The 15,435-nt window shown below is 55.8% G+C and overlaps 1 protein-coding gene across 18 annotated transcripts in view; it reads right to left on the bottom strand.

Moving 5' to 3' along the window:
• Positions 1-15,435, bottom strand: part of CAMTA1 (calmodulin binding transcription activator 1) — an 843,852-nt gene that overhangs the window by 531,595 nt on the left and 296,822 nt on the right. For all 18 annotated transcript variants that reach the window (XM_070079358.2, XM_070079345.2, XM_070079359.2 and 15 more), the window contains exon 4: positions 10,961-11,028. In XM_070079358.2, coding sequence (XP_069935459.2) covers positions 10,961-11,028 — 68 coding nt within the window. The remainder of the gene's footprint in view (positions 1-10,960; positions 11,029-15,435) is intronic.

The following is a 15,435-nucleotide window of genomic DNA, read 5'->3' on the forward strand; positions in this document are numbered from 1 at the left end:
TGCCCACCAACTCCATGAAGGTGAGGATTTGGCGTCGCGCAGTTGAGGAGTAAAGGGGCTCACAGAAACCCCGGGGAGAAGGTGCTGTCCCTCCTAGACAGAGCTCTATCAACCCTCTCCCTACGCTGGTGGACCTGGTCCATTATCGAGAACCCACGGTAGCCGATACATGGACGTTCTGGTATGCCAATGATGCAGACGGCACAGGTCATGGTGCCAGCTACAGAAGTGAAGGCCTTCGTCTGCTTCCACGCCTGCACCTCTGCTCCCAAGTCTGCCTCTTGTGCGCATCCCTTGCCTCGCTCTGCAACCCTCCTCACGCATGGCTGCGATCTGTCTGCCCAGCCGCGTGGCTGCGATCTGTCCGCCCAGCCGCGTGCCTCTGCACAGATCCGACTCCACACAGGCCAAAGGTCCTGAGCCAGACAGGCTGCCGGGAAGAAAAAAAAAGTCCGCTCCAAATGCCTGTGGAAGTCACAGAGCAAGGCCAGGAACACTCCCAAGTCCCCGTAACACCGCACGGCCAGGGTGCTCACGTGCCCCCTTCCTCTGGTGTCACCCAAACCACACGGCTTCATCAACTCAATGCAGAAGCGGCCAGTACAGAAGAATTAGTGTTCTCCTCTATGAGAAATTTTCCTCTCTCCCCCAGATTCCATCCTATTAAATAACTGAATGCAGACAGAGAACAGCACCCAGTACAGGGAGGGGTGTGTATGTGGTGTGTGTGTGTGTGTGTTTGGATACATGCATGACTCCATATGTACACGTATGTATAAGGTAATGTACTGTGTATTTCTCCATTGCATGTGAGCATGTATGTGTGCAAAGGCCCTGTGTGGCATGGGCATTGTGTGTGAATTTGCACATGTGTCTGTATGTTCCTGAGCACATGTGTGTGTTCTGTGTGTGTATGCATGCATACCATGTAAACACACACACAAAGCACAAGCTCACGTAGAAAGTGGGATGTGCAGTCCAGTCTGAGGACCAGAAAAGGCGGCCTCGCTCTGTTTCTGATTGTGCATTTGTTTAGAAAGCTCCATGATGAAGGACCATGGAAACCTAAAAATAAAAGCCAGTGCCACCTCCTTGCCCCAGCCCAGAACAGATGATCTGGTAACTGCTCATTCCACCAACTTACGCCATCGCAAAAGGTGGTTCATTCTGAAAACACGCCTCCCTACCCCGCAATGCCGCAGCCCGCCGGCCAGCTCCCTCTCCACAGCGAGCAGGGATTGATCACATCAGACCTGGCCCAGAAGAGACGTGGTGGATGCCAATCAGGGCCCATTACAGAGACGCCAGACAATGAGGGGAGCGAAGAAGCTAAGAATAAACCGGTAGGCAGCAGAATCGATGCGAAATCAGTCAATGGACGCTGACAGGGTATGCAAATGCCTCTCCATTTGTGTGAGCCCAAAGCCAGGGTGCTTTTGTCCTCAGAAACATTCATCACCACCAGGGTGTCCTGCTTAGACACCAGAGGCATCAGCCCAGGCGCGCAGCCTCCAGCCGGACTGCGCCAGCACCCCAGCCTGCACCACAGGCACCTGCCACAGGAGATGTCTGCCCTGGAACCATCCCAGGAAGACACACCCACACCACACCAAGACAAGAGACATCCACGTGCCACCGCCAGGGACATGTGTGGCTACCGGATGGCCCTCTGGGTTCTGCCCAGAGAGGCCACACCACACCGCCCTACAAAGTAAGGGTGGTTCACAAAAGAAGGGAAGGAGGCAGCCAGCACTGAGCAGGGGTGTGGGAAGCAGCTCTGTGGCTGCACAAGAGGGGTGCGTGCATCTCGGCGCCGGGGCCTCCTTGGTCTGAGTGGCTGCACGTTTACACACCTCCAGACTGCCTTGGAGGAAGCAGGCACTTAGCCTAGTGGTTAGCTCCACATCAGAGCACCTGGGTTCCATTCCTGGCTCTGACTCGTGACGCCAGCTTCCTGCTAAAGCAGACCCTGGGAGGCAGCAGTGATGGCTCAAGTGTCTGGGTGCCTGCCACCCACGGGGGAGACTTGGACTGAGTTGTGGACCCAGCCAGGGACTGTGTGGGCATTCAGGGGGGAAATCAGCAGCAGGGAGGGTGCTCGCTCGCCCTTCTCTCTCTCTGTCCCTGTGGGTGGGAGCTTTGTTTGCCTCTCAAATAAATAAAATGAAACAAATTTTCTAAAGTGTATCTGGAAACAAATAAAAATGGCATCCAAGTATCATTTTTTTATAACACACACACTTTCCGTGACTTCTGAAGACCCCTCATCTGTGAACAGCCACACACCCCACCCCAGGGCTCTGCCCCAGCAGGGACCAGTTTGTTTTCTGGAGAAAGTGACCTGAGGGACTCCAGACTCAGGCAGCAGGGGAGAGGTGGGAAACCCGGGACGTCATCAGGGAGAGCTCAGTGCCAGCTTTCACGCTGGAAGGTGAAATTCCGGGCTCCTTCCCTGCCTGGGTCCCAGCACACACAGCAATGCGCAGCTTGGAGCCACGAGTGGCACAAGGAAGCACCCGGATGGTGCCAGAAAAAAGATCTGCAGGTGCTGAACCTCAGAGTCTCCCAACCAAAAGACAACACCTCCACCCTTGAGTCCCTCCACCCACCCAGGGAAGGAAGGGGCAAGCAGCTGGCACAGCAGGAGCACTGGACCCCCAGTGAGCACACGAGGAAGTCAGGAGACATGGAGAAGCAGCATCAGCCCCCTGAGAAATCTGTGGTCAACCTCAGAGCCCAGACAGTGCAGCAGGCTGCCCCGGGAAACAGGATTGGGCCGTCGGGCAGAGGCTGCGATAATTGTACCTATCCATGGACTGCAGCGACGATTCAGCACACGTACACGATGTGTGCTGAGCAAATCACAGTGATCGTCATTTCCTTTTTTTTTTTTTTTAAAGACTTTGTATTTATTTGGAAGAGTGACAGGGAAGGGAGGGAGGGAAGGAGGAAGAGAGGGAGGGAGGGAGAGAGGAAGGAAGGGAGGGAGATTTCCTATTCACTAGTTCACTCCCCAAATGGCCACCATGGGCAGGCCTGGGCCAGGCCTAAGCCAGGAGCCCAGAACTCCATCTGCGGATGGCAGGGGCCCGAGCACTCAAGCCATCTTGCTCTGCTTCCCCAGGAAGATCAGCAGTGAGCTGGATCGGAAGTGGAGCAGCCGGGACTCTAGCTGGTGCCCTGATACGGATGCCAGCATCACAAGCAGTGGCTTAACCCACTGTGCCACAACGCCGGCCCAGCATTGCCCAGCCTCAATGTTGCTGTGTGTCTGGAGGCCAGGAGCTCTTCTGTTTGTTCATAAACTCCACGCAGGCTCGCTGTGAACGGTGGCCCCAGGTACACTGTGTTACATGAAGAGCCTGTTCCTCCCACCTCTCCCTGATCTGGGATCTGCCATCCAAACTCTCCCTGCCCCCAGCCCCCAGTCCCCCCCCCAACACCGGCCTCTAGGAATCGTCATTCTGTGTCTTGACGGAGTTTGTTCAGCTGCCACAGCGGAGAGAGAACCCGTGGCATCTGTCTTTCTGTGTGAATGCAACTAGAGGACGCCATGTTTTCTTGCGCGCTTTTTAGGATCATGTGACACATTAAATCACATGCATGCATACTTTTGATAGAAATCTAAATATTAACAGAAAGCAGTAGGGGAGGGCGGGAGCCAGGAGCTGGCAGCCACGCAAACAGCTAGAAACCGAGACCTCAACATCAGTGTGCAGGCCCACGGCCTCCAGGAAGCCAGACGTGCACTCCTGGGCCAGGAATGAGGAGGGATGTGATGAAGGCTGACACTTGTCTCACGCCAGGGACCTGAGCGCTCGGCGGGCACTGCCATTTCAACAAGCAGCCGAGCACAGCTAAGGACACACGAGCTCACCTGTGCTCAGACCCACAAGTCCCTGTGGGCGACAAGGTGACAACCACCCACAGGGCAGTCAGAGAGAGGACTCAGGGAGGTGGCCTCTGTGGGCTGGCCCTTAGCCATTCCTGCGATCCCTGATGAGGAACTGGGATCCAGGACAGACCCCTCCCTGCTGCCCCATGGAGCCTAGGGAGTTCCCACCGCTGCAGAGACTCCACCAGACACTCGATGACACACAGCCGGTTCCCTGCCTCATCCCGGACACGGATGACAATGAAATGACAGGTGCTTCTGGAGAAGTCATCCAGCAACCAGGGACTCCCACGAGTCCCGACAGGCACAACAACCAGGAGCTCCCTCGCACTCCAGCGCTCCTTTGTTAATGATGACAGAGTTTGGACTTGGTCAAGGATTTGCTCAGGACATTCGGCAAATGTCGGTATGAGTGTAACATGACTCAGCGCTACAGTATTTGCTGAAGTGAGTGTAACATGACTCTGCGCTATGTTAATTTGCTAAAATGTGTATAACATGATGCAGCACTGTGTGAATGTGCGAGCAGCTCCCCGATTCAGCACCAGGCAAAGGTCGCCACATCGAGACCATCGCTGACCCAGAACGGTTTGACTTTCCTTGTGAGTTCTGAACTAGAGAGTCCTTGAAATGACCTGGGTATAAGACAGCCCCTCAGACGGGCCAATGACAGCACTCTCCCCCCCAAACACGTATGTCTGTGCACATATGCATGCATGTGGGCACATGCCCTCTAACATACAAACACACACACCTGCATACATCCACACACATGCATGTATGCACAGAGCAATCCCCTCACCCCCCACAACTCAGCCAAACTGGAAGCCTGACAAAGAGCTACCAAAGAAATTTTGAGAGATTTTGTGGTAAAACATATGTACCCTAAAGTCTGCGGTTTTAGCTGCTTTCAAGGGCACAGTTCAGTGGCACTGAGGTCACTCATGCCATTGCACAGCTGTCACCACCATCACCCCAAGAACGCCATCATCCTCCCGAACTGAGACTCCATCCCCAGCCCAGCCCCCACCATCTGCTCCCAGAACCTCACGACCCCGCACGGAAGCAGAACCCACTACCCGCCTCTTAGCATAGCGTCCACAAGCTTTAATCATGGCGCGCACTGTTTTGGGATTTTGTTCCTTGTTAGCTCTGCGAATTCTGTGATCATCTGACAGGGACCTCCGTGTAATTTTTGTGATTCTGTTCTGGTCACTTGAGCAGCCGCGTCAGGGAAAGGAGCCTCTTTGGAAAGGGCTGTAACCGTCCCAAGGAGCAGATGCCTCCGTCCTGTGCACTGCTCACAGGGGAGCGAGGAAGACAGCACCAGCTGCTCAGAGCCCGGCCTGGGCGGAGAAGGTCCCTTTCCAGGAACGCCCCCCCTGCTCACAGAGCGGCACTGCTCCCAGGCCCCCCAGGAGGACAAGAAGCCCACTGGCTCCAGGGTCAGACACTAGCAGTGCCTCCTGCCCACGCCTGCAGTGCCTCCTGGGTCACCTCACTGCCCACGCATGGGGCGCCTCTGCTGCACGCCCTGGCCAGAGAACACAGAGAGGGCACTCCCTGGCCCGCGGGGCGCTCGCCTCTCCCCACCCCCGCCCCGGGAGGCGAGGCGTACACACTGATGACCGCTATGTCCTCAAACACTGCACGGTCTGGTGATGCAGCTACGGCAGCTGAAGAGAGCTTTTTAGGTGTTGTTGGGCTTCGAGAGAGGATCTCAGTGGGAGGCAGGTGGGGCTGGATGTGATGACATTCAAGTGAGGTCAGGGACAAAGGGGACTGTCTGGGGAGCAGCAGGTAGCCCCTAAGGGGACTGAGGTGGGCAGAGAGGGAAAAGCTTAAACAGGTGGGCGAGGCAGAACGACATTTTTACATGCAGAACCAGGGGGGTCTGACCCTTAAGTCTTAGGAAGTCCCCGCGGGTCTCCAGGGGAATGGTGACGCCATAGGAGGACCGTTTCAGGAAGCCGCTAGGAAGAGGAGCAGGTGTAAGCAGCTCTTCTGAGAACCAGGGAGTCAGAAGAGGAAAACCCAAGCAGCAGCCAGGGATGCAGGGAGAGGGAGGACGGTGCCTCTTGGGTGAGAAGGCCACATCCCAGCGCCCAGCAGAGCAGCAGAGCAGGGATGACCCACAGGGGTTAAAGGTCAGGCCATGGGCCGGGCAGTCCTGGGAGCAAGAACATGGCCCCAGAGCGCAGAGGACAACACTGGGTGTCCACATCCCCTTGGGACCGGGGGAGCCCAGGGCACTTGGAGAACTCACGGGGGACAGGGACAGGGAGGGTGGGGTCCCAATGAGTCAGTTGCATCTCCTTGAAACTCAGGGCTCACTTTTCTTTCTTAGATTTATTTATGTACCTGAAAGGCACTTACAGAGAGAGCGAGGTCTTCCATCTGCTGGTCCAGTCTCCAGATGGCTGCAACAGCCTGGCTGGACCTAGCAGAACCCAGGAGCCAGGAGCTTTATCCTGGCCCCCCACACTGGGAGCAGGGCCCAAGCACTTGGGTCGTCCTCTGCTGCTTTCCCAGGAGCATTAGCAGGGAGCTGGATCAGAAGTGGAGCAGCCAGGTCCAGAACCGGAGCTCATCTGGGACGCCAGAATCGCAGGCAGCGGCTTAACCCACCTCACCGGCTGCACCACAGTGCTGGCCCGTTTTTGTCTCCTTTCCTTCTGAACCCCTCCTCCTACTCAGCTATTTACTGCTTATTGACAACAAGTATTTAGTGTTCATTATAGGAAAATTCTATTACCAGACCTTTAGTGCTTCGGAGTTAAGGTGCTATCCGTATCAATCTAATGAATTAATTAGATAGTTAATAGCATGTCCCAGCCTCCTTACCAGCGTTAACGGGATTCCTGGGCAGGAAGCCTTTCCACTTTACTCCTGAGCCTGCTGTGTCCCCGGATTCCAGGGAAGGTTGCATGTGTCCGGGGTGGGGTGGGGGCTGAATGATCAGAAATGCTAGGTTTGCAGTCGCCTGCTGCCTCTGCCTGGCTCTGCGCCTGCCCTTTGGGCAGTGTGCGTTTCTCCCACGCAGCCTGTGTGGGGAGGGGGGTGGGCAGTGAAGATCTAGGAAGCCCACCAGGCTGGTGTACCTGCGCCACGCTCAGCAACAAAGGGAAACCACCCCCAACCACGGGGGTCCCTCGACGGGTTCAGAACTCATGGCCATGGACAGTGGGGAGGAATTCTGGCGATACTGTTGTGCCAGCTTCAAATCCCCACCCCTCTGGGCATGGAAGTGCAGCAGGAAAGCGAAGGTGATGAACTCTGCACTGGGCTCCAATCCCAGCCCCGACATTCATTCCCCGTGCAGCCCTGGGAACTCGCACGCCCTCTCTGCCTGGTTCATGGCCTAGTGGCACTGCCGAGGGCCTGGCACACGGGAAATGCTCAAGAGCACTGTCCTGGCTCAGTTGGCCGATGCCAGCGTGAGACACACAAGGAACAGGAGGAAAAAAGGAAGCCAGCTCAGCTCTCTTCCGTGACAAGGCTCAGGCTCATTTTGCTCACTTCACAAACACTTCCCGGGGCCAGCTGGGGTGTCCAGCACTGATAGGGTACTTGGGGATGGCTGGAGACCAAGCACAAGAAAAAACCCTCCCCCCATGAGACTCAGCCTTGGAGGAGGGGGTGAGGTAATGAATGCAACCTGGGCAGAGGGAAGGGGTCCAAAGCAAGGCCTGAAGGAGGAGCAGGAAGAGCGTTCTAGACCAGGGAAGGACATTCTTCCCGCCAAGCTGCAAGGCCATGGAGCAGGATGGGGATCATGGCGCCCCCGAGGGTCTGCAAATGGTATTGCAGCGCTGAGCACAGGGCAAGTGCCCACAGACGGACACTGAAGGGTGATTCCTTGAAGGGAGGCTCCCAGGCACCCGGGGACAACGACACAGGCCAACGCAGGCCGCGTGAGCCTCAGCATTCTGCCTGGTGGCGGCATTGTGGCTGGTCGAGGCCCCCAAGCCTGGGAGCCTCCTCGTAACACGCCTCATTATGAAACAGGTGAGCCGGGCTCCCGGGGCCTTCTCTGTAATTAGGGCAGGATCTGAGCGGGTGCTAAATTTATAACCCCAGTCATCAGCAAGCCAGGGAGACAGGCAGTGGGTCCCGCTGCACCTCCTATACCAACATCTATATGTGAACTGATTACAACAATTAATTTAATAGGGATTCCTCCACGCAAACAATGTATCATTTTATTAGGAAACTCTATAAATGTCAGTGGTGCAATTCATTTTTATTAATTTTCCAAAATGAGATTAGCAGTGGCGGCAACGGAAGTTGCATGGCCTCGGCGTGTGGCAGGGTATCGGTGCCATTAATTCCTTAACACCAGGAGGCCAGCTTGGACGAACTCAGCAGTTAACAGCACCAATTAATTTCAATACTAGAGGTGGCGGGCGGGGGCAGGGACTCCAAATTCAACTCTACAACTAATTTAGGAAGGACCTTGAACAAGCCCAGCAACTTTTCTCTCCCCTGGGACCAGATGCTTTCCAGGGTAAACACAGAGTGGATATTAGAATACCGACAAGAAACCTTCTGTGGCTACCCTCTCTCTTTAGGGAAGAAATTCGTCCTTCCAGGTCCTACAGGAGCCCCAACAGGTGCTTCCTCTGGTCGAAGCCCCAGCCCAGCATGCTCAGGGAGTGGGGCGCTGACTCGGATCCTCACAGCACGCACAGCAGGATCACCGACACCCCCTCAGCTCCCCTTTTGACGTGAACGAGAAAAAGTGGAGTTTTAGAGGAGTGGAAGTGGCTTTGTACAATGACAGAGTCGGAGATAAAGCACAAATTCCCTCTCCGCCGTGCGCACCTGCTGGGCCCTAGGTGGGATGTCTCTCGGTTCTATTTTTACTCCAAAAAGCCAAGTGAGTCAGGCATAGCCACAAGTGACATTCACGTCTCTCCTGAGACCCAACTCCGAGGCTAAACCTCCTGCTCCCTGCGGGCTGAGGCTCTGCCCACGTCTGCGGGTCTGAAATCGGACGTCTGGCCCCAGAACTTCCAGGGAAACTTGCTCCTCACCTCCAGTGCAGAGGAAACCAAACCAGCGTCCCTCTCCTCGAAAGCATGGGAGTGGTGGTTCTCAAAGGGAGCCGGCGGTGGGGGTGGGGGGCCCCGGCGGTCCCAGCCCAGCTCCTGGGAACTTGTTCAAAATAATAAGTCCTCAGGCCCTGCACGGACTCTACCAGCCAGGCCCAGCAGCTCACGTGACGGCCACTCAGGTTGGGAATGACAGCCCTAAAGGAGATGCCCCAGAAGCTCACTGTGGTCTGTGCCACGGCTGTGCCACAGAACACTGCGCTGAATGCCACTCGCTCTACCCTGCTGCCCTGGCCCCACTCCAGGACGTGTGCCCTTCCCAGCCCCGTTCTTGTTGGGCTTGGCCACGGGAGCTCGCTTCAGCCAATGCGTTTGTGAGCCAGCGTGACCTACGACAACACCTCGGGGCAAGGGTTTCTATGGCAGCTGCCTGGACTGCCTTAGCCTGGTAAGCCCTGTACTCCTCCATGAGACCCAAATGTCCCAGACACAGGGTGATCCCTCAGCCAGGAATGAAAGCATGCATGGAGCAATCCCAGAGCCACAGCAACCTAACCCTAACCCTAACACTAACCCAACCATAACCCTAACCCTAACCCTAACCCTAAGCCAACCCTAACCCTAACCCTAACCCTAACCCTAAACCCTAACAATCAGCCAACCCTAACCCTAACACTAACCCAACCATAACCCTAACCCAACCATAACCCTAACCCAACCATAACCCTAACCCTAACCCTAACCCAACCCTAACCCTAACCCTAACCACTAACCCTAAACCCTAACCCTAACCCTAACCCTAACCTTAACAAGCAGGTAGCCCACGAGCAGGTAGCCAAGGTTTGCGGTGTGGAGTCGCCCGTTTAGGGACTGTTCCTCACACAGTGTCATCACCGCAAAAGCTGACCGATACAGACCATCTGATTTCCTAGCAAAGGGAGTCGTGGCCCCCACAGGTTGAGGCACTGAGTGTCCCCTGCAGGTCTCAGGCCAGAAGGTAAAGGAACCATGGTCACCAGGGAAACGGGAGCCTCGGTACCCAGCGTCCCTTGTCCTGACCTCCTCCAAAGCAGAGTTTGCCCTCCCCTACAGGACGCTGACCATGAGAAGCTGAGCCTGCTGAAGCAGTATCTTTCAGTGAGTGAAAAACACTGAGGACCCAGGCCCCTGCTTCCTCCACGGCGCAGAAGGGACGAACAGCAGGTCAAGCTCACGACCCCTATCCCTGGTCCCAGCCAACAAACCTGGGGCCTTGGGGGCCTCTGTCCAAAGACAGCCCAGGCACCCGCCCCTTACATTCCGGTCCCCAGCCCAGCCCACCTGTGGGCGGCTCAAGCTGACCAACACCTGGCCCGACCCCACCAATAGGAAACAGGAGACAATGGGAATCCACTGGCCCTGTACCTCTGAAGCTTCTAGCATGGAACACACCAAAAATCAAAACTTAGGGACGGGGAAGGAGAAAGACGCTACCTTTAAAACAAACCCTAAACCCCAGCTTCGCACCTCGCACCAGCGGGAGGCAGACCCACTGCACTTTGCCAACTCCCTCTGCTCCCTGTGGTGAGGGGAGGTAAGGGCTCCAGCAGGTCCTAGGCTCAAGGACATTGACCGCGGAACAAACAGCGAGCCTGGCCTTTGCCTCTGGCTGCAGGGAACCTTCTTGCCCCGGTCAAGAACTTGGCTTTGACCTTGTGAAAGGCACCGAGATAAAAGGGGAGGTCCAGCTCCCTTCTCTACTCAAAGAGTGCATTTCCAGCGAACACTGCTGGCAGCGCCCGCGCGCACACCCGCTGCAGGGCCCAGCCTCAGCTGCACAGCTCAGAATCCACTGGCTGCTCTGTCCCGGGTCGATTAACAGGAACTCGATGTCACAAGCTGCCACGCACAACGTGGCATTTTCAACTTGGTGCCCAAGAGTGGACTTGCCCCATCAGACAATCTACGAAAATCAATCCATTCACTGTACACATTGGGAGGAAAAAAAAAACTGCAAGATCTGGGACATTACCTTGTCTTAGGGGATGTGGTTAGCCATTCTTCGTGTTTCTCAAATGTTATTAAATAAGCTGCGATTTCCTGCAACAGAAGAATAAAAAGATAATAGCAACAATTAGCTCACGTCGGATCAGAAAGTTTGCACTGTCTCCTAGCCGAGTTCTCCGTGCGGAGGCTGGAACTTGCTCCCCTGCTAGAACGCTCGGTGTGGATGCCGCGTCTGTCCGGAGTCTCGGTCCCGTCCACCCCGGTACAACAACAATCAAAGCGCTGGGTTTCAAAAGAAGAGTTGGCGGCAGGACAAGAATATTTCTCTGTGGGAGGAAAACATGATGCACGCTTTCTGGTTCAGACACCTGCCAACAATGGGCCTCCACTTACGCAAGGTCACCACCCGCGTGCGTGGCTGGACAGATCTTTCAACTTTGTCACAGGAGCAACTTCGCATCCTCACAGCTAAATTCCCAACCCCTTGAGCCAAATCCCAAAAAGACTGAGAAGGAAAGATAGAGCCATGTGAGGCTGGGGGGCGGGGAGAGGGAGGAGGAGAGGGAGAGGGGGAGTGGGGAGAGACATAGGGAGAGGGGGCGGGAAGAGGAAGAGAGAGGGAGAGAGAGAGAGGGAGAGAGGGATAGAGGAAGAGAGTTAGGGGGAGAGAGAGGGGAGAGGGAGGGATAAAGAGAGAGAGGAGAGAGGGAGAGAGAGAGAGGGAGATGAGAGAGAGGGAGAGGAGAGAAAAGAGAGGGAGGGGAGGGGGGAGAGAGAGAGGAGAGGGAGAAAGAGAGAGACAGAGAGATGGAGAGAGGGAGGGGGAAGGAGAGAAGGAGAAGGAGAGAGAGAGGGAGAGATGGAGAGAGGGAGGTAGAGAGACAGATGGAGGGAGAGAGAGAGACAGAGGGAGAGAGAGAGGGAGGGAGAGAGAGAGAGGGAGATGAGAGAGAGGGAGAGGAGAGAAAAGAGAGGGAGGGGAGGGGGGAGAGAGAGAGGAGAGGGAGAAAGAGAGAGACAGAGAGATGGAGAGAGGGAGGGGGAAGGAGAGAAGGAGAAGGAGAGAGAGAGGGAGAGATGGAGAGAGGGAGGTAGAGAGACAGATGGAGGGAGAAAGAGAGAGAGACAGAGGGAGAGAGAGAGGGAGGGAGAGAGGGAGAGGAGAGGGAGGTAAAAAGAGAGATAGAGGAAGAAAGAGAGGAGGGAGAGAAAGAGAGGGGGAGAGGCAGAGATAGAGAGAGAGGGAGAGAGGAAGAGAGGGAGAAGGAGAGAGAGGTTAGCCTTTCCCCCTACTGATAACTTAATCTACTGAGCCGCAGTTCAGAGAAGAGCAATGTCAGCAGAGCATGGGGCAAAGCTGGAGAAAATGTGGGCACCTGGAGGTAAATTAAATATTTATAAACACAACAACATCGCTGCAGATAGAATTACTGATTTATTAATAATTTCCATAAAAAGCCGGTGGTGACATCGACATAAGTCAGGGCTCCAGCTCTGAGGCATGATACGGCCCATTACCTCCAGCTGCAGACAGATCTGCTAACGTGAAGTTGGCGGGGACTGTGAGTTAAATTAAGGCTGGGCTCATCCGCGTCTCCCTGGATCGTGGTGGTGACAGAGTGCGGAGCGGCGACCCGGGGCTGCTGCAAAACGCTCCCCCTCGGTGCTCCCACGGGCCAGCCCCTCCACCCAGGGACCAGGAGCCTCTTCTGGGCTTGGACATAATGGGGTGGGCGCCTGTGACACCCCACACGTGGCCTTGAGGAAAAGGAAGAGAATGCCACCAAAACCAGGCAAGCAGAGCAGGCAAGAGTGTGGCGTGACGGCCCAGAGACGCAGGTGGAGATCAAGGCCTCGTGTAATCAAGGCAAATGGCCGCTGCCTCCAGGGAGCCAGTGCCTGGGCGTGGAAAGCCCAGTCCCTGCACCGAGCACCTGGGAAGCAGAACAGAGCAGCTTCTCTGTGCAAGTTTCTGCCGCTGGTTGCGGCTGAAGAAAGCACGTGGTGAGCAGCTGGTCAACCAGCACGCTGTTCGCCCCCCACCCCCACCCCGAGCCGTTCGCAGTGTATTTCCTCTCCTTAGAAAATAAATTTCCCTGAGGCCTCACTGTACACAGATGGCTCTGCCCTTGCGGAGCCTCCCTCACATCGAGGACGGCGCTCAGTGCCCGTTCCCCACCCCCCACCCCAGCACCTGGACGCCCTCCAGTGCATGGGGCTTATCACTCGCATGCTGACTGGACCACGAGCAGGCGCAGTGTCCTCACGGATGGTCCCCCAGGACTTCACAGTGTCCTCCACCACCTGGAAGCACCTGATGAGCGTTTGCTAAGTGAGCAGGTGGGGGTGGGGTGGCAAGAGGGAGAAAGGGGGAGGGAGAGGCAGGCATTGCCTCAGGAACACGCATTCCTCAGTGAATGTGCCTCTGTGTGTGTCCACTGCTGAAGAGGGTTGAAGCAAGAGCTTAAAAGCAGCAAAATGCAGCAGTTCCTGGGCTGTTAAATAACCGTGGCCAGTTATGTAATTAACACCTAATTAACTGAACCACAGTTCAGAAGAGCACATGCCGGGGCCAGCATTGTGGTGTAGCGGGTAAAGCTGCTGTCTATGATGCCGGCCTCTCATATAGGTGTCCTGGCTGCTCCACTTCCAATCCAGCTCTCCGCTATGACCTGGGAAAGCAGCAGAGGATGACCCAAGTGCTTGGGCCCCTGCACCCACATGGGAGACCCAGATGATGCTCCTGGCTTCAGCCTTGCTCAGCCCTGGCTGTTGGGACCATTTAGGGAGTGAAAAAACAGATAGAAGATCTCTCTCTCTCTCTCTCTCTCTCTCTCTCTGGAACTCTGACTTTCAATAAATAAATAAATGAAAGAATCAGCCATGGCTTTGGGCACTAGCTCTACCCTGTACTAGCTGTCTCCACTTAAGCACATTCCCTAACCTGTCCACACCTCAGTTACCCATGGCACTAGGAAAATGTCACCTCATGGGGCAGTTAGAAGGAATGACAATTCTGAATACATTGGCGGGAACACAGCAACCCCCGAATACAGACACCATCATTCTCCTGATGAGGTCTACATGGCGAGAGCACCTGCTAGAGGCCCTGATGAAGTTCGGGAACCAAAATGGGCCCGGAAGCAGCAGCCACCACTGCTGGACCCCACCGTCTGCCCCTCAGGCTCTCCAAGTCCGCCCTTGCAGACGACGAATGGTAAGAGCACAGCTGTTGGCGTCAGCCCTTCCACTTGTCCATCGCTTTCCATTGACATCACCCAGCAGTGTGAACAGACAGTGGCTGGCCTCATGGAGTGGCCACAGGGAGCCACGTTAAGTGCATCAGCCCATCTTCCTGAATTTCTGGAGACTTGGGACGCCGAGCAATGGATGTGCCTGTGGAACCCCAGATCCCCACCCTTGCCAGGACCACATTGAGAGCCAAGTGGCCTCAGCAGCCCAGAGAATGCGGGGTGAGGGGACCACAAGCATCCCAGGCACCTCGAGATCAGTTATGTCCCCAAGTCCAGATCCCCGAAGAAGACCTTCAGGAAGGCCCTTCAGCCAGCACTCACCCCCACCTGGCAGGGCTTCCGCCTCACTGCTCCTGTTGCCCAAAAAGAAAACTGCCTGGGCCGCTTACTGCACCATAATTACTCTACCAATACTTACTGAGCACCTGCTCTATGCCAGTCGGGGGACGAGACCTCGCTGAAGCCTGCCGTGAAAGGTCTCACAGTCGAGGTGGGAGGGCAGCGTCCGAGCTGTTACAGGCTCAGCCGTGCAGTCGACCCCACGCCACGTCCGAGGCTCGCGCAGGGGTGATGAGCTGCTGCACAAGCAGGCAGGAGCCCCAGGAAACCACACGATGGGGGAATGCCCTTCAGCACGGCTGCTGCTTCCTCTACCCCACGACAGCTCCCACCCAGAGTCCCTGGTGGAAGAGCACTCATCCCATCCAACAGGTGTCTTCCTGAGAAAGGCAACGCCAAGACCCAGCTCATCAGCTCTGTGCTGACGTTGGCTGTGTCCCAGAGCCGGACTTGGCCACCAGGGCTGCCACCACACTGCTGCCCAGTCTCCAACTGCACTGGACCTGTCTGGGTCCCCTGTCCAATCCCAGACTCATGCCGCCCAGTGTTCTCAGTCCTCTGACCTCTTCACCAGATGGACAGATCCTGCCTTCCCAAACCTTAGGAACTGGCTGGGGAGACGGATATGTGCACGGCCCAGCACCACAAAAGCACACAGAATACTCACAGCCGCTGCTAAACAGAGTGCAACGCCAACACTCAAAGTGGGGAGGGTTGGCTGGACCAAGAAGGAGTGACTTTGGACAACAGGGACTTTACCATCTGTCATTGCTGCCATCGATGTCACCATGCCTACATGGATGGAGTGCTACCTGGAGCCAGGTACCACCCTGAGCCTTCATGAGGGGTAATCTCATTGAATCTTCCTATCAGACTATGAAAATGGAACCATGCCCACATTATAGGC

This window comes from Oryctolagus cuniculus, chromosome 7 (genome assembly GCF_051225735.1).
Source record: "Oryctolagus cuniculus isolate XC-2025 breed Fujian yellow rabbit chromosome 7, ASM5122573v1, whole genome shotgun sequence".
NCBI lineage: Eukaryota > Metazoa > Chordata > Mammalia > Lagomorpha > Leporidae > Oryctolagus > Oryctolagus cuniculus.